This window comes from Gallinula chloropus (assembly GCF_964237585.1).
Source record: "Gallinula chloropus genome assembly, chromosome: 17".
In the NCBI taxonomy this organism is placed as follows: Eukaryota; Metazoa; Chordata; class Aves; order Gruiformes; family Rallidae; genus Gallinula; species Gallinula chloropus.
In genome coordinates, this window is record NC_140102.1 from 6,938,051 (window position 1) to 6,961,945 (window position 23,895).

General features: G+C 39.6%; 1 protein-coding gene across 1 annotated transcript in view; it reads left to right on the plus strand.

Annotated features, from left to right (window-relative positions):
- PI4KA (phosphatidylinositol 4-kinase alpha) overlaps window positions 1–23,656 on the plus strand; it is a gene marked incomplete at its 5' end in the record, with an annotated part of 62,319 nt that extends 38,663 nt beyond the window's left edge. Inside the window, 29 exons of the mRNA XM_084271993.1 lie at window positions 267–350; window positions 705–794; window positions 1,959–2,078; window positions 3,677–3,769; window positions 4,074–4,230; window positions 4,491–4,618; window positions 5,232–5,390; window positions 5,654–5,805; window positions 6,327–6,434; window positions 7,134–7,261; window positions 7,342–7,461; window positions 8,123–8,202; window positions 8,342–8,535; window positions 9,284–9,374; window positions 10,172–10,339; window positions 10,841–10,894; window positions 12,070–12,190; window positions 12,492–12,621; window positions 14,709–14,779; window positions 15,395–15,467; window positions 15,581–15,651; window positions 16,250–16,359; window positions 16,952–17,056; window positions 17,515–17,640; window positions 17,955–18,075; window positions 18,719–18,878; window positions 20,149–20,238; window positions 21,084–21,167; window positions 22,961–23,656. Of these exons, the coding sequence (XP_084128119.1) occupies window positions 267–350; window positions 705–794; window positions 1,959–2,078; window positions 3,677–3,769; window positions 4,074–4,230; window positions 4,491–4,618; window positions 5,232–5,390; window positions 5,654–5,805; window positions 6,327–6,434; window positions 7,134–7,261; window positions 7,342–7,461; window positions 8,123–8,202; window positions 8,342–8,535; window positions 9,284–9,374; window positions 10,172–10,339; window positions 10,841–10,894; window positions 12,070–12,190; window positions 12,492–12,621; window positions 14,709–14,779; window positions 15,395–15,467; window positions 15,581–15,651; window positions 16,250–16,359; window positions 16,952–17,056; window positions 17,515–17,640; window positions 17,955–18,075; window positions 18,719–18,878; window positions 20,149–20,238; window positions 21,084–21,167; window positions 22,961–23,012 (3,240 nt within the window). The 3' untranslated portion in view covers window positions 23,013–23,656. The remainder of the gene's footprint in view (window positions 1–266; window positions 351–704; window positions 795–1,958; window positions 2,079–3,676; window positions 3,770–4,073; window positions 4,231–4,490; window positions 4,619–5,231; window positions 5,391–5,653; window positions 5,806–6,326; window positions 6,435–7,133; window positions 7,262–7,341; window positions 7,462–8,122; window positions 8,203–8,341; window positions 8,536–9,283; window positions 9,375–10,171; window positions 10,340–10,840; window positions 10,895–12,069; window positions 12,191–12,491; window positions 12,622–14,708; window positions 14,780–15,394; window positions 15,468–15,580; window positions 15,652–16,249; window positions 16,360–16,951; window positions 17,057–17,514; window positions 17,641–17,954; window positions 18,076–18,718; window positions 18,879–20,148; window positions 20,239–21,083; window positions 21,168–22,960) is intronic.
- Between the last annotated feature and the right edge of the window lie 239 nt (window positions 23,657–23,895).

Consider the following 23,895-nt stretch of genomic DNA (forward strand, 5'->3'; position numbering starts at 1 on the left):
ATTACATGCAAGTATTTTTAATAGAGTTTTATTTTTGTACTGAATATAGATGAAAGGGTGTTGGATCTTTAAAACTACTTATACAGAGAACCAAACTGGAATGCAGACTGTTTCTTAGAGCTATTCAGATTGACTTTGAGAGCAAATGCTAGTAAAAAGGTTTGATACATCAGATTTCTTGTTTGGGGAGAGGGCTACCTGTAGTGTTCCAAGTTAAGTGATGATGAATTTTATCATGTTGATAATTTATATTTGGGGTTTTTTAGGACATTCACAAGGACCAACCATATTATGACATTCCTGATGCTCCATATAGAATAACTGTCCCTGACACACATGAAGCCAGAGAGGTAGGCAGTCCTCCTTGATTTATCAAAGAACAAAGTAATGCCTGGGGTTTTTGTGTCTTGGAGATCAATTAGTGTGCTGCCCTGAATGGTCCTTTTTAAAAAACCCTCCTCCCTAGGTAAGGTTTTTCAAATACAGTGTGGCACTTAGATTCAGAAAAACATAAATGTATAATTTTACTTGACTGGGGGTGTGACAGTTTGTTTTTTACCAAGGGTAATTGTTAGAGAAAATTTTAACCTTACCATCGTGCTGCAGTTTGTCTTACTCCGTGTGACCTATTACACCATTAAAACCAGTGTCTCTTGTTAAATGTCCTGTGTTTTACTGGCTGAATCAGTGTTTTGTAATTCTAGAGTATAGTCAAGGATTTTGCTGCACGCTGTGGGATGATTCTGCAAGAAGCAATGAAGTGGGCTCCCTCAGTTACCAAATCTCACCTACAGGTAATGAGCCTGCTTCTGTGAAGGAATCTGAACTTTGCAGATGCTCAAAATGAGACTTAGATTAGGTGATGGTTCTGATTTTTTTTTTCAGACTATCCAAGCATCACTTTTATTTTTTTCTGTTGCTGTAAGATTTCCTTTAGACCATTGGTAGATAATCATTAGAATTTTTTATTTGATGTGACTTTGGATGTCTATCTTGAAAATACAGGTTTGTATCCTGGATTCACTGCAGAAGTCAAAATTTGGTGTAATAAAATCATCTGCTTATCAAAGCTTGTTTTAATGCTGGTCTATTAGCTGAAAATATCAGCTAGACTGAAACATATGAGTAAGATGTAAAACTAATCTTTTTATAATTTTTCTTATTTCTCTCTTGGGAGTTATTTTTTTTTTTTGTCTTTGTGGGTTTTCTTGGGAAGCCCAGAGAAACACTGGTAGTACATGTGAACACTGTGAACTTCAAACTTCAATTTGAGCACGTGTGTGGTAAATGCTGACATGTGGCAGAGTTCAGTAGAAAGCCATCACAAAACCACAAGCAAAGCCTACAGAATACTACTTATGGTGTACTAATAACATAAATAGAATACCTCTTATATAAACAGTTTCACTGTGGTAAAATGCAGGGGTCTCAATCCTTTACCAAGTAGTTGAAACTGTCTTCAAGGTTAGACTAGCATGCTGTCTCATGGTGCCTAACTTAGTGCTAATAACAGAAGTTCTGGGGAGGCTCAGGATCTTAGGACACTGAAAATCTATCTGGAGGTTATGTTTTCTTCCCTAAAAAAACCCAATCCCTTAAGGAATTCTATCCTTGTAGAAGGGTAACACATTATATTCCCGTCTTCCACAGAGTCCAAAGTGTTTACTTTTGTAAGGTTCTTTTGATGAAAGGTGATTCTTTTTAAAGACCTCAGCCTTCAAGCATCTTTTTGAATCACTTTATCCTTTTACAAAATGGAATGAGTCTTGCTCTCTATGTGTTTAGAAAGAGATTTAGAGTTTCTATTGCCAGGGGAACAGTGCCTGAAAGGGATGAGTACAGTCTGTTGTCAGGTATGTGTGTAATTAAGTTCTCTGGTAGTTTGCAGTTTATGCAACATTTCCATATGAGCTGCCTGGTTTTGACAAACACTTCTTTTTGTTGTGGATTTTTGCCAGGAGTACCTAAACAAACACCAGAACTGGGTCTCAGGATTGTCCCAGCACACAGGATTGGCTATGGCTACAGAAAGCGTTTTGCACTTCGCAGGCTACAACAGACAGAACACCACTCTGGGCGTGAGTATTGGCCAGAATCCTTGTTTGCCTCTGCAGCTGTATAGCTGTCACACTGATTCTGTAGCTTTCTCTATAGCCACGTGATACAGATTTTCTAAACCACCTTTGTTGTAGCACATGAACATTATGCAGAAAGATACCTTATTTCTTTCCATCTCAAATCAAGGTATCTTTCACTCCTCTTGCTCTGTTAAATACTTAAAAGTAAGACAGTAACAAGAAAGAAAATAAAGCTGTCTTGCCCTCTTGAAGAGTCTTCTGCAGATGATTTTTAATGCTTTGAAAGTAGCATCTTTGTGTAAGGCTGAAATGAGCTGCTTTAGCAGGTAATGTAGGTGAGTGTCAGGTGACAACCATTTGCTCTGATCTTTACATGGGGTCACTCAAAACATGATTTTGCATCAAACATTTCATGCAATTATCTGTGTGTTTTTTCAGTTCATTTTTAATTGTTGTGGTTGTAATTTCTGATCTGGAGCAACACGCGGTAGCATCTGTTGTATCATCAGCCGGCTGGCTTTCTAGCAGGAGCTCTGACACTGCCTCCATGCCCAGCTTTAGCAGGATTTCCTTTGGTTCCTTGTTCCTCTAGACAGCACTAGTTACTCAGTGTAATAGGATAAAGAGCTCCCAGGACTCAGGAGTGCAGTCATGCAGTTCTGTAAAGGGGCAAGGTGACAAAACTTTATAGAATAAAGACCATGCTGGAAGAAACGAGACACGTTTATTACTGGAAAGGGAGTAAGTGAAACAACTTTCTCACTCTCTTAATGTGTTAACAGTGTTTGTTTTGATTGGGGCCCTCCTGCACGTCAAGCAAGTCACAGAAGCTCATTCAGAAAGCTTTCAGATTGCTAGCAGTCCCTTTCCCCCTTGTTCTGTTCCCATGGACAGAACATTACTAATGCAAATATGATGGTTTCCAAATTTTATATCTATGACATGTAATATAAACAGTTCTCAAGTTTATCCATTGCTGAGCCAAGCTAGCCCTTAGCGGTGCTGAAACACAGCATTGCAGGAGCATTAAAGTTTTGGTGGTTTTGCTGGCCTTTTATTTTTGTTTTGAATCCTCAATACAAAAACTTCATCTTAGAGTACAAAGAATCATTCTTTTTGTTTGTTTTTGAGGAGAAACTTCTGAGTCACGAATTCCTGAGTGCTTCTGCAAAGAGAAGCATGGATCACTAGTGTACTTTTTAAAGACAGGAACAAAACTCTCTCTGCATTACTGTCAGTTCATCAAGCTGTTGCATAGAGAGGGTAGAACCAGGAGGAAGTCTACTCTTCTGTCTTCTTCCTTACCTGCTCTTGAAAAGAGAGCAGCAGTCCTAGAGATTCCACCCTTTTTATTTTATTTTTTTTAATTGGCCTTTCAATAATTATATACAAATACATATATATTTCAGACAGTATATGTTGAATTAACTCACATGTTCCTTATTTAATTTTTATCAGTCTAAGTATTATTATACCTAATAGTCCTGATAGTAGTCTGTTTATTACCATAAAGAAAACTAAACTTAAAAGACATGTGAAGATATTATATATACGAGTGTCTGGATATGTATAAACATGTGTATGTGGTCTGGTCATAGGCAACCCAGCTAACTGAAAGACCAACTTGTGTGAAGAAGGACTACTCCAACTTCATGGCTTCTCTTAACTTGCGCAACCGCTATGCAGGGGAGGTAAGTGCAGGGTTTCATGTGATTTTTGGGGTGCCCACAAGCTCAGCCATGGCTGAAAAGGCTTTTCCAACGTAAACTATTGAAGGAATTCAACTCACAGAAACACATAAGGTAAAGGGTATAGTTTTCCTAGGTTATCAAACAGATCATTTTAATGTTGGTCTAGATTGCAGATAAAACTAACGATTTAGCAAAGTAGTAAAAGGTTATGTCTCTGTGGAGTTCCTTAATCAGCCCATGAGCAAGACCAAGCTAGATTGCTAAAAATTCTGTTCTCTGCTGAAAAACCCATTGTATTTTGCAGGTTTCTGGAATGATTCAGTTCTCAAATGCTACAGGACGAACATCTGACCTGAATAAATTGATGGTCAGAGAACTGAATGATGCTCTTGAATCAGGCCACACCGAATTCTACACCCAGGCCATGTTTAAGTTGACTGCACTGCTTATAAGCAGCAAAGGTAATTAAAAACAAGTGGAGTTCTGCTCTCTAGCTCTGAATTCCAAGAGTAATAAACTACAAAAACTATCTGTATACAAACCCAGTGCGCATCAACTTGAAGCAAAACTGTGTTTTGACGTTTTTCAATTAGGCTTATATTGGGGTAAAGCCTTCTTAAACTAGAAACTATTGATTGTTCCATGCTGTTTGCACCAATTTCATGCTGATGTGAAATGCATTTATTCTGCTGGAGAAATCTGAGTTAACTTTTGTTTTCAGACTGTGATCCCCAGCTCCTTCATCATCTGTGTTGGGGACCCCTGCGAATGTTCAATGAACATGGCATGGAAACAGCAATTGCTTGCTGGGAGTGGCTGCTTGCTGCCAAGAATGGAATAGAAGTGCCGGTAGGAAGCTCTTTAACAACTCTCTCTCTACCCCTGCAAGCAGACAAGAAGAAAATTTTGAAAGATTCACAGCTATTGTGAATCTGTGTCAAATAAGGATGTTAAATGCGTTTTTAATCACTTCAGCCTGTCAGGAAATCTCTGCTCAAGTGTTGTTGGAAGTCTGAGGGCCCTCATGAAGTCCACTGTGGGAAACAAATCTTTCTTAGCAACAGCAATGATATAGCCAAAGAAATCTGGTAGGGTCTCAGCTATACAACTGGCTTTGCTGCTGAGATGCCCGAGCTGCTCATGAATGAGGTTCTAAACTACCACAATTGATAGAGTGGTGCTCTAAACCAACCAGGAGTCAGTGTCCCTACTCGTCAGTCAACACCTCTGGTATTTAACATTGCACCCTTGCATAAAAAATAGGATTGCCAGTGTTCTAACCTCTGGCAGAAAGAAACAATTTATTTCTGGTGGGTTGAATAGACCTCTCTCTGCCCCACCATTAATACTGCAGTGAGTTTTAATTGAATTAGATTCTTGTGTGCCTTATGGAGAAGGATTGTGCTTCCCATATAACAAGATGCTCTTCAAATAGGAAACACTGTTACCTTCCTTTTTGCAGTTCATGCGGGAAATGGCAGGAGCCTGGCAAATGACAGTGGAGCAGAAAGTTGGCCTGTTTTCTGCTGAGCAGAAAGAAGCAGACCCTTTAGCAGCCTCAGAAGAGAGCCAGCCGAAGCCTTGTCCTCCAGAGGTGACTCCACATTACATCTGGATAGAGGTGTGTGTTTCTCCTGAACGTCCCACCTATCGTGGTGTTGCAGTGACACTGTGATTAAGCCACTTGGCACTGCTTGTTCTTGTGGGTCAGGAAGAGAGTGAAGTCATGACAATAGTCACTCTGCCTCAAAGCCAGGAGACTCGCTCTGCTTAGATGAGAATAATAATTCAGGAGGAAAAAGGTGTTTGAAAAAGAAAAGACTGGGATTTTTTTAAGATGAAAAAGGTCCAAGGAAGCACAACATGTCCTTCTCTCTTTCTCAGTTTCTGGTGCAGAGATTTGAAATAGCCAAGTACTGCAGTTCTGACCAAATAGAGATCTTCTCCAGCCTGCTCCAGCGGTCTCTTTCGTTGAACATTGGAGGGGCGAAAGGCAGTTTGAATAGGCATGTGGCAGCAATTGGGCCCCGATTTAAGTGAGTACTTTTGGTTTCTTCCTTGGTGTAAGAAATAAGGTCATAGAGGGATGGGAGAAAAAACCTTAACACTACATGTATTTCTTGTCCTTGGCTTCACATGGTGAAAATTCCTTAAAAATCCTGAAATTAATATTGAGTCTAAGTTCTGTTTTCAAAGCTGAAGTAGGCAACCTTAGCTTGAAAATAATTTTTGGTGCTTCAGAAAACTTCTTGGGATAATTTCATATAGTCAATTGCCTGCATCGGGACCCAGTCGGTGTGCCAGTTGGGGGTAATTTTGCTTTGTTGGTTATTTTTCACCATTTGTGACTTGAAGGCTTCAACTTTCTGTGGTTCAGTCATCACAGCTTTAGGAACAGACTTAGGGTGATGAAAACAGTTTGCCTGGAGCTTTGAAACAGATGCTTTTCAATGAGTTCAATGGAGTTACAGCTGTAGCTGTGGCTTCTGTGGTGTTGCATTGGTCACTGTTTGGGGAATGCCAGAATTTTCATTTTCTTAATTACTTTGTTTATTAGGTTGCTGACTTTGGGATTGTCTCTGCTGCATGCTGATGTGGTTCCAAATGCAACTATTCGAAATGTTTTGAGGGAAAAGATTTATTCAACTGCCTTTGATTATTTCAGGTACTATTTTTATTTGTAACTACTCACTGGAAGCATGTGTGTGATTTCCTAAACCTCCCATGATCCTTCAAAGCAGCAGCTGTCTTTCTCTTCTAGTGATTAAACTTCTTCCTTTCCTTTTTTGCCTGTTTTAACATAAACTCTTCCTTGTGCTTTTCTGTAGTTCATAAACCATCTCAAAGAGGCTTAGATACAAGTTGTGGGGTCTGTGTGTGCTTTATGAAGTTATATCTTCAGGAACGTTTCTGTTTTCTTTCTTACGTTGCTTCGGAGTTTATTCAATTCTCAAAACTACTTAGTTTTATAAGATTTAAAGAATTGTTGTTAAAATGTGAGGCTGAAATATAATGTCACTGTTTTGAAAACACACCCACACTGCATCTGATGATTTCAACATTCGGTGTAACAGAAGATAATTGATAGGAGTGTCTGGATGTGAGGTCAGTCGGTCATAGTAAATTTCAGATGAATCCAAGATGTTGACAGACTGATGCTTCATTTTCAGTTATAAGAGGAAATTTGTACTCCTCAGCCAGACAGAATAAAGCAGTGAGGATAAGATGCAGTGATGTGTAGCCTCATCCTTTAGATTCTGGACAAAATAAAAAAACCCTATATGCTTTGATTCAATTTGTGTGGGTGTTGTGGGGTGTTTTTTCCTAATACATTCAAATGCATTATTTATGTGATTTCTTTAAGTTGTCCCTCCAAGTTCCCTACACAAGGGGAAAAGAGGCTTCGTGAGGATATCAGCATATTGATCAAGTTTTGGACAGCGATGTTCTCGGACAAGAAGTATCTGACTGCCAGCCAACTCGTGCCACCTGGTGAGTTCCTGGTTGTACTGATTCAAAAGCCTGGTGTTTCTTTGATTGGATTCTACATCAGGTCTGTGTTCTGTTGTTAGATAATCAAGACACCAGGAGCAACCTGGATATCAACGTTGGCTCTCGGCAACAGGCTACACAAGGATGGATAAATACTTACCCTTTGTCCAGTGGCATGTCAACTATATCTAAAAAATCAGGTATCTTCTTGATTCTAGCCAGCTGATTGCAGCCAACTGCACAGAACATTTTATATGTAGATATTGCTTAAAATCAATATTTACCTTTAATATTGGGCTCTTGTTCGTCTGGAAGGGTATTTAATTACCAGTGCCAAACTCTGGAGAGGGTGAGGAAAAGGTCTCACTGGTAGTGAGCAGCAGAATTATGAAATTACCTGGGTTGGGGTTTTTTTTGGTAGAATGTTCAGTTCTGTTATGCAACAGAAGAAGTAAGACTAGAGGTCAAGATGTATTGAAATCCTGTTAAGGAAATTGCTTTGTTTGTACAAACGTGCCCCCGCTGCTTTTTGAGGGCAGCAGAGTGACATTAGACTGTGGGCTGTGTTTTTGTACAGTTGTAAACTATGTGCTTGTTGGTTTTAGTTGGCTGTCGTGTTTCTGAAGTGAAGGCAGTACTGGCTAAATTGATATCCCTGTTGTACTCCATCTGCTCAGAGAACAACTGTATGATGAGTAGCTGCAGTGCTGACTTTCTGAAGTCACCCTGATCTAAACTTCTCAGTGTCTATGATGATTCAGTTCTTACGTGCTAATGTGGCTGGGTGTGGACAGTTTGAAAGCACCATTTGATAAATGAAGCAAAAGCCAATGAAAGCTTTTTTTTTATCCTTTTCTCAAGGAATGTCTAAGAAGACTAACAGGGGTACACAGCTGCACAAGTACTACATGAAGCGAAGAACATTACTGCTCTCGTTGCTGGTGGGTCATCATAAGAATGGGGAAACTGCATGAATTACTAAGACCCTGGTGGTGTTGCAGGAGAGATAAACTAAAGTATGAAATTGGGAGTGTTTTTCTTCTTCCAGAAAGCACTTTTTTTTGTTGTTGTTGCCCTCAGGCTACCGAGATTGAACGCCTAATCACATGGTACAATCCACTGTCTTCCCCTGAGCTAGAGTTGGATCAAACTGGAGAGAACAGTGTAGCAAACTGGAGGTCTAAATATATCAGTCTTAGCGAGAAGCAGTGGAAGGATAATGTAAATCTGGCTTGGAGCATTTCTCCTCATCTTGCTGTACAACTGCCTACCAGGTGAGACATTTCAAAAGCAAGAACTGTGTAATTCCTGCTGCCTTAGAAATTGAGTGAGTACTTACGCTGGAAGTACTGATGGCACTCGCTTCGGTTTACAGCCCCTTTGTGTAGTCTCACAGCTGGTTGAGACCTCTGAAATTAAAAGAACTAGATTTTCTAATGTACTCATTTGGTTCAGGCTCTAGTGGAGTCCAGCTTCCTTTCCAGCCACCCATTCTTCACTATTTACACCGTATGTTGATCAGAAGAAATCATGTTTGGTTTTAATAGTATTTAACCTATTAACAGATGCAGCATTTAAACAGTGCTAAAAGTATCTTTGGATGAAGTGTTCTAGTTATATATTGCCTTGTGCTTTAAGAAGTGTTACAGGAGAGTTAGTGTAGCTGGCTCCAGAAGGGAAAGGAAATTCTTTCCCCCTTACAACAGTAATAGTTTTTGCCAAGTAGAGTTCTGCACACTGGTTTCTGTAGAATCCCAGACAGTATTTCAGCCAAGAATCCAATAGTGGGCTAAAATTCTAGTGGTTTATAAAAAAGCACTGGATGAGGACCAGTTCTTCCTGAATCCTCTTTTGACAGCGTATTGGTCCCTCAGTGTGCATTATTTCATAGTTGGACTATTTGTTTATTAAGAATATACTTTTCATATCTATACATAGATATAATATCTATATGTATATTCATAAATAGAGGAGGCTGTCAAAACTTTCTAATAATGTAATTGTATTCATGGTAATCTGTAGATTTAAGAACACTGAAGCTATTGGAACAGAAGTGACCCGTCTGGTTCGGTTGGACCCAGGAGCTGTTAGTGATGTTCCTGAAGCAATAAAGGTACTTGTGAATATTTATACAATTACAGGGCCCCAGTATGCCCATTGCAGCCAGATACATTGGTAAATACAGTCTTTACTTAACACCACGTGTGTTTAGTGCTAACTGTAGCTCTGTAGAAGAGAATGACAGAACATCTGTGGAAGCAGGGTGCTGAGGCAGCAATAAGAGTAGGTGGCTTGTTAGCTAATAGTACATCTTGCTCATGGGTATATTCTCACCCAAAATATCTCAAAACTCAACACTTGCAGTACAGACACCATTTCTGTTCCTTCTGCATATATACAGAAAGACCATGGGTGAGTGCTGCTGCTGAAATTAGTTCAAGCTTAACCCATTCCATGTGGCAAGAGGCCAAACCACTTGAATTGTAGGAGACTCTTCATGCTGATCTGCAGTGAAGCACCCTGGTCCTGTGAGGGACAGTCTTGTCAGAGCTACATTCTGTACATCACCTGTAAAGTAGATGGCAGGAAAACTGAACCTTCTTTGACTCTTGCAAACAGGCTCATCCTTTCTTCTTTCTCCCTGTGCTAGAACTCCTGTATTGTGCTTTTAGTAACTTGACTTCACTAACTTCATCTGGTGATCTGGGAGGTGAGGTGATTCCAATAGTTAGATTTCCATGGAAAACAAGCATGCTTTAGATAAAATAGCTGTGGTTTTGTAAAATAAAATGTAGCATGTTTCACTTTCCCTGCTATAGGAAGCTAGATTATAGCATAACTGTCTGATGTGTATTGCCAAGATATTACTGGGTGCTGTAAACTCCTAACGTGTCTGCCCTGCTCTTGCAGTACTTGGTTACCTGGCATACAATTGATGCTGATGCACCTGAGCTGAGCCATGTTCTGTGCTGGGCACCAACAGATCCACCAACTGGCCTTTCCTATTTTTCAAGCATGTATCCACCTCATCCTCTAACAGCTCAGTACGGGGTTAAAGTCCTGCGATCGTTTCCTCCGGTAAGATGAGTTCCAAGAGAGCCTTAACACCACAAGTTAAGTTATGGCCTTAGTCATTGTGGCCACAGGCTTAATTTTAAACCCATGGAGAGGCATGTATGATAAATGAGCACGTTACATTGCAGAATGTGAATGTTTGGGGATGAATAGTTGATTGTTATACTGCTGGCTTACGTGCTTGCAGCTTTTTTGTTGTAAATCACAGTCAGCTGCATTCTTCAGGCCACTCTTCTCAAATTGTTGCTTTCAGATCTCCACTCAGTGGAAAGGCATTTCTTCTAAAGCAGCAGAAGGGTGGAATTGTAACATTTGTCAGACTTTAATTAGGAGAGTAACTGGACAGCAAAATACTTTGATTTGAGGGGGTGACATAAATATAAATTTAAGAGGCAGTGATATTTTGGTCGGCACCTAACTGAAGGGAGCTGTACCCAGTGCATGTGACCTGTCTTCCTGTCTGACATTAAAACAATAAAACCTCTGCCATCTTTTCTCTTTCAGGATGCCATTTTATTCTACATTCCACAGATTGTGCAGGCACTTCGCTATGACAAGGTGAGGATAGAAAACAGCTGCGTATGAACAGAACAGATTTTTAAAGCAGCTTTTAGACTTAAAACTGCAAATCAGGAAAAAAAAAAAAAACAAAGCATAAACTAATGCTGCTCATTATTGTCCTGTATCTCTAATATGTAGAAGAAAAGTGATTGTCTCTAGAGGCTGGCTTGCTTGGGGCACGCCTCTTGTATGAACAGGTAAACTTTGAAAACCAGAGGCTGTGGAGCTCATCTGTCAGGAAAGAGGTTTTGTTATGGGAAACCCCAGATGAAGGTTCTGCCTTTTGAAGGTCTGCATGAGGCAAGAAGTAATAAAATTAAATCACCATCCTTGATCATTTTGATGTGGAGTTAATCAAAGAAGACATCTAGGAGTGCCTTGTGCTCCATTGTGGATATGAAATCAGATCTTACTACTTCTTGCTAAGTCAGAAGTAAAGCTTGATGACCAACTTCAGAGTGCATTAATGTGAGATCATTGTTATCTGTCCACTGCCTGTGTCAACTCTGATCAGTGTATTATTTTCAGTTGAAAACATCCCAAGCCAGTACTGTAGGTGAGTGTATTAAGTTATTCTTTGAGAACTTTGCAGAAAGTATCCTCTGAAATGCAGACCATGAACATCAGGGATCTTGTCTGTTAGTATCAGTCAAGCATAGGAAGGTCTACAGACTACAGAAGTAGCTGTGAGTAGAGGAAAGGGAATTCAGTTCTCGAAGTTCTGGAATTTCTGTGGAACTGTGCCAGCACATGCAGTTCTTGCCACCAAAATATGCAGCTCATATAACACTGCCTAGATTTCTGGTATTGCAGGAGCATTTAGTGATGCTAAGCAAGAGCAAAGTCTCTTGTACTAGGAGATGCCCTAAATTGAGAATGATTTGCAATCCAGATAGAATAGATAAAGATGGCACAGAAGTGGGAAGAAGATTGATTAGAATAATGGAATAGGTCAGTTAGAAATCTGAAAATAATTTAGGTCGATTCAGTACCTGTTAAAATAGGCTGTCGTTTTTCGAAGGGTTTATTAGCAGTGTGAATGAGAGTGCAGATGTCTTCTTTCCATCCATTAAATATTTTGAGTTTGAAGAATAGGTGTTAGAAGCAGTAATATCAAGTCTGGTGCGAGTTGCAATGATCTTTGATTCTTACTGGACTGGATATGGTTGCAGATGGGTTATGTTAGAGAATACATCCTGTGGGCAGCTGCCAAGTCCCAGCTCTTGGCTCATCAATTCATCTGGAACATGAAAACTAATATCTACCTGGATGAAGAAGGACACCAAAAAGACCGTGAGTACTTTAAAATATAGTGTAGCCTGACTCCTTCCCTTGTCTCAGTTCAGACTAAATTTCCTTCCTGCTTCTCTCTTGGCAGGAGGAATCCTTTTAGCTAGGGACTTCTCTTTCATTTGCAGCAGTGGGGCCCATTCTGTAGCAGTGTTCTACCTGAGAGAACTCATCGAGAGATGTGGCAATATTTACATCAGGGCCTTTTTCTGAATACTGTGTGAAGGTGGCTATTCCCATCTCCCATGTCGTTTAGCTTTCTGAAATAAGCTTCTGACACAAATGTTTCCTTGTTCATATGCAGCTGACATTGGGGAACTTCTGGAGCAGCTAGTAGAGGAGATAACTGGCTCATTATCTGGCCCAGCCAAGGAGTTCTACCAACGGGAATTTGACTTCTTTAATAAAATCACCAACGTTTCAGCCATTATCAAGTAAGTGCTGTACATTAGAATTGTGCTTGTTGGAGCTCTTTGTGCTGTTAATTACCAGTGTCCTGATTAAGAGGCAATGTCACTTTTAGGAGTAGTAGCATAGTATTTTCAGGAAAAAAAGAATTACTTACAAGAAATGGAGGGGTTTTATGGTACATTTAAATTTAAAAGTCGTAGTAGGATGCAAAGAGGCTCATTCTAGTTTGACTTTAAGGGATAATTCATAACTGCCCTAATCTCAGTGCTCTTAACTTTGAGCTAGCAGTCCATCTGAAACAGCAGTGACTTTCCTTTGGAAGCAGATGATTCTAAACTTGGACGTCATTTTGTAATCTGATTTTTATCAAATATGTTGTGATTGTTAATAGTGGAATGAGGTTCCATATAGAAATATGTTGATGCAGGAATGGAATTGGTAAAGCAATTGGTGCCCTTGTCCTAGCTGAAATCCCATCAGTCTAGTTGTCACCTGTGTTGGAAAATGTTACAGTTAGGGTTAATTTCAGGTTTTGGATATGCTGCCAATGTTGTTCTAAAATGTAAGTGGAGTTTGATTTGGGCAGGAAAAACAGGTCTATCAGATTGTCTGTCACTTTTTATTTTTTTTAATATTGTAGCTTACCCAACATTTTCTGTGGAGTTTAAAAATAAACTAGACAAAACACCACCACAAAACCAAAAGAACTCAAGCATAGAGAAATGGCTTTCTTTCTGATAAAACTACTGAAATTCATTTCCTCAAGGAGAATTCATTGTACAGTGTAATACAAAGACAATTGTTGTTTTTGTATGTGTCTTTCTCCTTCGTTATGGAATTGTGGTTATGGTGAAAGATTTGATGTCATAAACATTGGATTGTTGATCTCTTAAAACTGAGAGTCCTGCTCATGAAGGGATTCTTGCTGCTGACACTAAGACTGCTTCAGCTTTTATAAAGCTTGCCAGGGGGTGGCAGCAGCTCAGCACACAAGCTCTAAGTCTGGGAGTGTGGTTGCATTGCATATTTTTAAAACATTCTCTGGTGTATGAAAGTATTTGAAAATCATACAAAACGTGTGTCCTGGATTGTACCTCCTTTAAAGCAAAGCTTTGCAAACCACCAATATATGGGCATCAGGCTACAGGACACTTAAAGCAATCAAATATGTGCACGTTAAGATGATTTCACTCAGTGTGATGAGTTAAAAGGAGTTAGGAGTAGGATATTTAGGTATTTAGAATTAAATCAATCCATTGTTTGTTAGTGTGATGTCATAATTAAGCAACAGATAATCATAGTGCTTTGCAAGCAATGCATTTTTGCACCCCAGCCTTAAAATGACTCTGGTTTTCTTGCATCTCCAATGTAAAGACAACATAGAGAAGATGCTGTTTGCTTTGTAGAGGACTTGAATGGAGGAATGTATCATCTCTGATTTTATTGTTGCTGCTTCAATAGTCTGTTGTACTGGTTAAAAGGAGAACATGAGTAATACCTTTCAGTTGCATGCTGCTACACCAAGTGAGCATGCAATTGTGTGACTGCCTTCAGTAGATGGTTAACACAAGTGCCTGTGCAAATGGGTAATTGTACATACTAATTGTTAACCATGTTACTAATTACCCAGTTGACACCTGCAGTCATGGTAAGTATGTGAACAAATTAGGCGTGTAATTGCTTCCACATTTTGTTTGCTTGTCCTTTTCCAGTTAGCAATGTTCTTAGCCTTGAGTAAGTTCTACAAGGAAAAGTTACATTGATACAACCTTAGCAGTGCTTACACAGGTATAATTATGCTCAGATTTCTGTATAAGGAGGAGCCTTCACATACTTAATTCACGTCTCTTCTGCTGTACAGGTTTGTCAACGACCAGGAAGTCAAATCAGTGTTAAATCTACAAAGGCAAGACTAACCTTCATTAAGATAGAAAATGTTCTGATTGGGTATTGAGCCAGTAAGTTCTTTAGAAGTGGTGCAGAAAGAGATCTTTGTTGTTATAGGGAGAAACGTTTTTTGTGAAGTTGAATAAATTTGAAAAAAATTTGAGGTTACTACATAGAATAATAGATAGTATGCAGGTAAATACAATGTCATTGATTTTTCTAGGCCATTCCCTAAAGGAGATGAAAGAAAAAAAGCTTGTTTGAGTGCTCTATCTGAGGTGAAAGTGCAGCCTGGTAAGAAGTGATTTAATTGTATAATATAGCAGGCTTTTTGCATTCAGCATGAGCATCCTGTTTTCTGCAAGCAAATCTTGAAATCCCTGCAAGTGACAGATCTCAATTTTGATGCTGGTGGCTGTTCTTCTGTTACAGTTGGATTGTTTTTCTCTTAAAACAATTCAAATGCTTCTGTCCACTAAAGGATTTCTATATGGTCCATCAAAATTTGCTCAAGAGCAAGTTGCATAACACACATCATGGATAATAGTAGAAATGTATGTCTGAAGGGGAAAGATAAGCTCTTTTTTCTTTGGACTGCCTCTGTTTTTAAAAATAAGAGGTGCTTTTGAGAAGTTATGTTCTCTCAAGAATGAAGTCCTGTCTGTACATTTCTGTGGTACAGATCCTGCAGTATTAGTTCAAAATTCTATTAGTTTCTGTCAGTAACTTGCTAACATAAAGGATGCTGCATCCTTTGTGCCTCTCAAACTGTAATCTCCAGTTTCTCTAACATTGTATTTAATTCAAAAGTAGGTCCTGAAATTATAGACACTAACAGCAGGTACTCTTCAGCTAGCGTTGTCACACTAGCCAAGGGGTTTGTTCTCAGCAGCCTGCTCTGTATTACAGGCTGTTACTTGCCCAGCAATCCTGAAGCTATTGTCCTGGACATTGACTACAAATCTGGAACTCCTATGCAGAGGTACCATGCTCTTGTTATATTTTCCCATTAATTCATGATATTTAGGTTATTTGTCTAGAAATTCTTCTTTGGCTAACTTGCATTTGTCATCTTTTTTTTTTATTACAATTTAGCGCAGCAAAAGCACCCTACCTGGCCAAATTTAAAGTGAAACGATGTGGAGTCAGTGAGCTTGAAAAAGAAGGTTAGTAACTGCATCTTCATCACTGGCACTAGTAATTAAGCATCAGCAATTCCTTTACAATTGCCCACTTTTGGCTATCTGTACTGTTGTGGTAAGGTTATTTCCATGTTCATCTCCAGTGGTTTGGCTCAGAACTGAAACTGGGTCAGAGGAAGAGAGAAGAAAATTCTAAAGATTTCAATACTTTTTTGTTTGTTTTGCAATTTTTAAGTCCCAGGAAGGAAGCCACATAGGTATCTTGAAAAAAATGTTAACAGTTACTTTAGACTAACATACAAACTGATTGCCTTTTCCTGGTTTTTAGACTGTGGCAAACTCCAGGTTTTAGCAGTATTTTCTCATAATAGATTTTGTGATGCTCTAGCTGACTAGCTTATTGTGATTCAGGCATTTATCAGGTAAATCCTGAACACCCTTTCCCTATGTTCCAGTTCCACTAGGCAAAGTGAACTCTCTTACAGGTTTCACCTTGGAAGGCAGAAGTATCTGCAGTGCGCGTGCACTGAAATGTTGTGGGGTTGAGTGCAGAAGGCTTGTCATTATAGCAAGTTACTAATTAAAGTCTGTATCTGGGTTTTGCTTTGTACTCTTCTTGCAGGTCTGCGTTGTCGTTCTGACTCCATAGATGAAAGTGCAGAAGAAGGGGTGGACAGTAAGAAAATCTGCTGGCAGGCAGCTATCTTCAAAGTGGGCGATGACTGCAGACAGGTACAAAGCTACTGGGCTTTGTGGTTATAGGAGACAGATGAAGAAAATCATTTTAGTGCAGAAATATTTTTCTTTGGAATTTTGAGAACCTCTACTAGCTTATGGACTGAGGCAGAGACTGTGCTGTACTGCTAGAAAAGTTTTTGTTTGGAAACAAAGGCTGCTTTTTCAAGGCAGTTTACCATGACTTAGAATTGTTTTTCAGAGTTTACTTTTCAAGTAACCTATTGGTAACATAGCAGTAGTTTCCACAGTGATATCTTGTACATGGAAGTTTAATTGGTTTTGATTAAGAGGGAATGCTTGCTGTTATCCCTGGAGCTAGTAGCCCTCTTCATCAGAGAGCGATGGAAAAATTTGCTCTTTGCAGGTCAGCAGTTAAATCTTCAGCGTTGCTTGCTGCCCACTTGAACAACATATATCTTTTCCATTTTTGGTTTCCCCCGGTGCCACAGTGCTTTCATAAGCACGTATCTGCAGACCTGCTGGGGTAACAACATTCACTTCAGAGTTCTTCAGAGCATGTTTGTAATCTAACCTGTGATCCAAAACCCCTGTAATGCTTTTGCAATTCTTTTTCCCTGTATAACAGGACATGTTAGCTTTACAAATCATCGATCTCTTCAAGAACATATTTCAGCTGGTAGGCCTGGATCTCTTTGTGTTTCCCTATAGAGTGGTGGCCACAGCTCCTGGGGTAAGTGGGCCGTGAACTGTACTGCTGTAGCAAATAGTTCCTAATTAAAAAGACTTTCTCTTCCAGCACACATAAAAATTCCATACTGCAAGGAAATACTGCCCTCATCACTGCTGCCAAATATTAGCAGTACCAGTGACAGAGTCTTACCTCTCCTGCTTCATAATTTTCTAAAGCTTTTGGCTCTGAAATTTTGCTGCGTCTGGTTATTCATGTTTGTTGCTTGATTTTTGGAACTACAGTGTAGAAGTCAGTGGGAAGTCACAGAGCTTGTCTTACTTTGCAGAGAAATCCTGAAAAACTATATATTACTTCTACGAATAAACTAGAAATTGTGTATTCAGTGATCTATAGGCTTCCCCACATTTCCCAGGGGAGCTGTATGACTGCCAAGAGCCACGAGCAAAATATATGCCAGGAGTGTGCTTTACAGCCCTGCTTCTCTCCTTCCCCTTCAGTGTGGTGTTATTGAATGCATTCCTGACTGCACATCCCGTGACCAGCTGGGCAGGCAGACAGACTTTGGGATGTACGATTACTTTACAAGGCAGTATGGAGATGAGTCTACCCTTGCATTCCAGAAGGTAAAGTATCAGTTGGCAAGCACAGCAAAATCTCAACTGAGAAACGTCCTGGCTATAAGAAATAATGACAAATAATTGGATAATGACTACCATAATGCTGTATCTGGTTTCTGATGCTCATAATCTCTTTTTAGCTATGAGTGAGTTAGCTAAAGAAGTTATTGCAGCTGTAGATGTATGGAGAATATTATTGAACATTGCTTCAAACTAATCATGAATGGAAAAAAAATGGAAACAAATCTCTGTTCAGCTGTATCTGCTCCTGGGTTGGAGAGTTATTAAATTCTTTGTGTTCTTCTGATTTGTTTGTACAGGCTCGTTACAATTTCATCCGCAGTATGGCTGCATATAGTCTTCTCCTGTTCCTGCTCCAGATTAAAGACAGGCATAATGGCAACATCATGCTGGACAAAAAGGGACACATTATTCATATCGGTCAGTTATACCCACATGCAAATTCCAGTAGTTACCTTTTCCTTCTGCAGTACAGTGTTCCTTCTAGAAGGCAGTGGGACATTTTCCTTTTGAGATCCATCTGGGTACTGATTTCATGGTTTGTAAATATTCATGGGACTTTCATGCCTGCTCAGTACTGTATCTGTTTGTGTTGGCAGCTTCTGTGTAAATTTAGCTTTGCAGTTTTACCAGCTTCAGGAAAGAATATACACACACCTGTATGGATTATGCATATATGCATACCACTGCATGTGTACATACATATCTCTGTGTATATATTAAAAGTGTATAAATAAATCTTTCATCACTGTATGAGTTAAATTTGACAAGTAAATTTATATAATTATGTGAGGCTGTAACCTCTGCTTTAGCTGTGCTTTTCTGGTACTGCACAGATGTTTGAGCAAGTAGTTTTTATTTGATGTCGTCATTCTTTAGTCTAATGCCATGGTGATTCTCTTGTTGGCATTCTTACACTTCCCTAAAGCTATTTTCCAGTTGGGAGTTGAAATGTTGGTAGAAAAAGTAGGTATTAATATGTTGGAAATCCTTTCTTCTGTAAGCTTTGACAGCACACAATTAACCAACAAGGTTTACGAGGCAGCTTTTCTGTTGTGCACAGATTTTGGATTCATGTTTGAAAGCTCACCTGGTGGAAATCTGGGCTGGGAGCCTGACATTAAGCTGACTGATGAGATGGTGATGATAATGGGAGGAAAAATGGAGGCAACTCCGTTCAAATGGTTTATGGAGATGTGTGTCAGAGGCTATCTGGCTGTCAGGTAAGGCGTTTTTAACTGTTCAAAAATGGAAATGCTTGCATGCCTAAAACCAGATGAGAAGATAAATAATAATAACATTTGTCTATAGGGGGTCTGAGCCTGTCATACTGTCCTGATGCATCTTGCGAACTTTGAAACAGTTCAGTAATTCAGCAGGTTTACAGCCCAACTTTGTGTGTTTTTTTCTGTTCTTGTGTTGCATTTGAAAATGTTCTATATTGTACTCCAGTTCTAAATTTGATGTTACACACATTTCTTTATATTCAGCTTATAAACATGTTGTTACACACATTTCCTTACACAGTTTAGTGTGCTGTGAAAACTTCACATTAAGAAGCTACAGGAGAATCAAAATCTCTTTTGTTTTCCCAAACAGGACAATTACATTAATCACCATTTCAGCTAATTAGGTAGGAGATTTGAAAGTGCTACATTTTTCTGCTGTAAAACCTGCAGGGATTTTGGTAGCTCAGCTCCTCAGTTGTGATTGCCAGTCAGTCACCGTAAAGATTTGCAACTTTACCTTACACAGCATTTGCTTTAACATGCAGAAGCACCAATTAATCTATATGAAGAGGATGCTGCTTGTGAGTAGGAGGAGGGAGAGTATAGTAGAGTCTAGGTAAAAGCTCACTCTGTCACCAGTATAAAGTATTATTGATGTTATTGTATAGAATCACAGTTTCTACAGCTTGTAGACCCAGGAGAGACTCTCTTGGAGTCAACATCAGTTTGGTTCCTTGAGGGGAGCCATCTAGAGAAAGTTTTGTAGCAGGGCAAAAATGTCACCCAAGTAGTAGTAGTCGTAGCTTGGTAGGTAATAAATGTTCTAAGTGGGAGGAGAGGAAGGAGAAGGGAAGCTGGGCTGATGTAGCAAAGAATTACACGGGGTAATTGGGAATTAGAAGATAAGCTGTTACTGTAGTATTGCTGGTTTAAGCCTTTTGTGCGGCTTGATGGGCTGATTCACCTTTCTGATGCTGTAAAAATGTTGTTTACTAAAGCATTGCTTTGTATAATCCTCCTTGAGACTGTTCGTCTTGCAGCGTGCTGAGCGTCTGAGTCCAACACAAAGGAGCGAAATTTAATTAATGTGACAGATTGCAAGCAATGGTGTAGCTCCACCAGCAAATGTAAGAGGATTATGTGTGTTGATTTAATTACAGAAAAAGGTGTGATCCAGCTCGTTGAACTCCTCAGCTTGCCTGCTTTGCCTACTAAGGCAGCAGAAGTTTGCGTGCCATAAGCTTTTTGTCCTCTCTTTCTCTAGGCCTTACATGGATGCTGTAGTCTCACTGGTTACATTGATGTTGGATACAGGGCTGCCCTGTTTCCGAGGACAGACAATCAAGCTGTTGAAGTAAGTAAGAGTACTGGGAAACTGCTCATACGTTCTTCACAGAACGTTACTGTCACAGCATGTGCGGTGTCACGCTGCTCAAATACCATAAATGTCTAATGTTGTAAAAATGGTAACTGTTGTTTTTAGAGGATCTCAAAGTAGGAATTAGAGGGCTTTCCACAGAATTAAGATCAAGCTGTTCAGTGACTCTGCAAGTACGTGGATTATGTTTAAGTCTGTAGGACTAGCAAAATAAAACCGTAAAGGAAAGGTCTGCTTTAATTGAGAGGTAATGTCCTCTGTCTGATGTCCTCTGAAATGGTGTTGGTCTCTGAAAAACAGCATCTTAAAAGTTGTTCAGCAGGTACTGCAGTAGTGAATAGGAATGTGTTGTAACATCCAACAGCTCAGGCAAATACAGTACCTAATGTGAAACTTCAAACAGCCCATCAGGCTTACTGCTCCCGAGTGAGCTCCAAGGTGAGCAGAGTTAGCTCAGCATTTCCTGCATATAATTCCTGCAGTTTCCTTAAGGTAGGCACAGATAGATCAAGTAGATGGGCTGGAGCCCAAGGGCACTACTAGGTACAGAGATACTTAAAAGCTCCCTAGAAGGAGGGATCTACTGTTCCATGAGTTAGCACTAGACTGAAGAGAAGTTCACGGCCTCTGTCTCCCCTGTAACAGTAGCAGCAAGTGTTTATTAAAATGATGTAATTTGTTGAGGTAGCTTCCCAAGAAGTAGGTACTTGCAGGAAGTGAACTCAACACCTGGCCAAGCTTGTGCAAAGACACATTTGTATCATGGTCAAAGGAAACGTGCTAACTTTTACTCTTGCTTTTTGTGATCTTTCTGCATTTAGACACAGGTTCAGCCCCAACATGACTGAACGGGAGGCTGCAACTTTCATCATTAAGATTATCCAGAATTGTTTCCTCAGCAACAGGTTTGGCATTTATGTGTGTCTTCTCCCTATGACTAAAAGGAGGTCATCTTTGAGCAGAGCTAAAACCTAGAGTTCTATCAGTCAGATACCAGACACTTTTGAGTTGTTAATACTGCAGGAAAGCAGCTTTGCTTCTGAGCATTTTCTGTCAGAGTGAGCCTCTGGCCCAAAAGTTAAGCATTTTGGCTCCTGTGTTAGGGCATAGTCAATTGTACTGTTAGGGGATTATGTGTAGTTGTGATACCTCCTTTGTACAGGGTCACCTCTACAAATCAAGGGGCGTGTAGTAAAGAATGGTATTGAATAATAACAGGAATAGTGTGCCTTCTGGTCAGAATGAGATTGATCTCAAAGCTTGGTCCCCCCCCTATTTTTTTTTTGTAACATTTCTTAAAAAACAATATGCATGGTCCATTGGTGTGAGTAGGAATGAAGCTGAAACAGGACTACGGTGGCTTTTCAAAATCTTTTTTATAATTGCTTGTAGGCATTAAGTTGCCTGAATATTCTCCCAAAATTCAAAGCTGCTACTCAGTGCAAAAGTGTGTTTGCCTTTTCTCTAGAAATGAGTTCTAACCTTTACTAATTTTTTTCTTCATGACCTGATAATACATTAACATGTTAATCATTTTGCTAGAACATATGTTATTTATTGGATAATATTGGCTAGGGAAAATGCCTCAAGTAGAGGACACTGGCAGCATGGGTTTTGAATGCCTTTGTAGCTGGGCCATGTTTATTTGTCATCTGCTATTCAGTATGTTGAACAGAATAATCAGTTCTGCCAAATAATTAGCGATTTAAAAATCAGCATGATCACCAGCTAGCAAATCAACTGTAGGATTTTTCCCTTCAAGTATACAAATAGTTTGGTGTCTTGTGCAAAACTTGAAAGGAAATGACATGTAAAATGTGATCTTACTACATTTAATACTTCAAATACAATAAATTTCATACTTAACCATCTTAAGTGCATGTTTTATTATTATCCCAGTAACACAGACTTTGTGGGATATACTGGAGAGTGTAACACAAACTCTGGTGTAGTTGCATTTGGGGTCATTTTGAGACCAGTAAGGCTCACCAGCTCAGATACTGAATTGGTCCCAGCCTTTCTAGAATGGAATTGGATTTCCTAGTGCCTGCTGGTGCATCTGCTCAGACTCTTAGACTGTTGTTGGGGGTTACGAAGGCATTTGCACTGTGGTGTGAATACCCAGAGCCAGCTTAGACAGCTTGAACTCCTCTACCTGTGGCACGGTTAGTCTGTGACCCGAGCAAGCTCTGCCCATGGATAATTGAGTTATCTGTAACAAGGCTTAGATTTGCTTGTTCAGTCACTCATCAGAGATGCTGCTATTAATGTTGTTATTTCCCTTGCACTTTTATTTTTGTTATTAGCATTTTCCTTAATTAAGATTACTTTTATTTCCACATAATCCCATCTCCATGTAGCCCTCATGATCTTGCTTTGTTCATTATGCATTTCCTTCTAAAATAAACTGCCAATGCAATGAAAGCTGCTTCTGGCAGCTGCTGCCACAGTAGAAAAGCATGGAAATACTGTTTTTTTTTTCTTTTTTACCTAGTTTAAACAAGAGCAGGATGTTTTGTGCTGTTAATAACAGTAACTGGGCCATCACAATGCCTTCAAAGCCTGTGGGGCTACTTCTTAGTAGCAGCTCGTTTCCTTCACCCATGTTTTGCTTCAGTGGGATCTTGACGTTTATTTCTGTGACAGTGGGTGCGGTGTAAACTTCTACTTAACCTCTGGCTTTGCTTTTCTTTTCTAGGAGTAGGACATATGACATGATCCAGTACTACCAGAATGACATCCCATACTGAGACACACTAGAAATTCACCGCCGAAGTGAAACACGCTACTCCCGTGCCCTCACTCCAAACCTCGTAATAAATAGGAGATGCTCAGTCACACTTTCCATCTTTTGTGTATGTGTGTGCGTGTGGGTACATTTCCTGGACATTGCAACAATCAGTCCAATTCATTCCTTTATCAGGTTAAATACATTTCTGGTTTTGCCTGGATTTTTGGAGTTGGGCTGCAATCACGGTAAAAGTTGTACTACAATTTATGAATGTGTGAAAGAGGTAAAGCTTGTGGGGATGGATAACTATTCCTGAAATGCAATGATTTTATAATACTTTTCAAAAATAAGCAAAATAAAACCTACAAAACCCCTTTCCTGCACAATCCCACAAAAATGCCATGGAAGGGAAGAAGGGTAGGGATTTCTCTTTGGGAGCAGAAAATGTTGACTGTAGAAAAAGCCTGATAATCATCCAAGGTGGTGATGTCTATGTAGCTGTGTTCATACTTTGCACTGTACATGGTCCCTGCTACGTGGTCAGTATTTCATATGTACATGAAGAATGTATTTTTCCTTTTGTGTGTTTTAAAAAAGAGACTCTACTGAAGATATATTTAATCTATAAAATGTAATAAAAGTCCTTAGACTTCGTCTGTTGCAAATCTTCTGCCGTGTGCTGAGCTTTAGTCTATCCATGACATCATTGTGTGGTTGTGCACTGTTCATTATGTTGTGGCCTTTCTACTGGAGGAACCGGGTTTCTTCTTCAGCCTCTCGTCCATCTTGTGTGACGATTCACATAAGAAAGGTTTTGTGCGCTGAGGAGCTCAACCGTTAAGACTGAGGTGAAGCTCCCCAGTACAGCCCTCCAGGGCTGGGCCGCACGTCTGTGTTTGGGG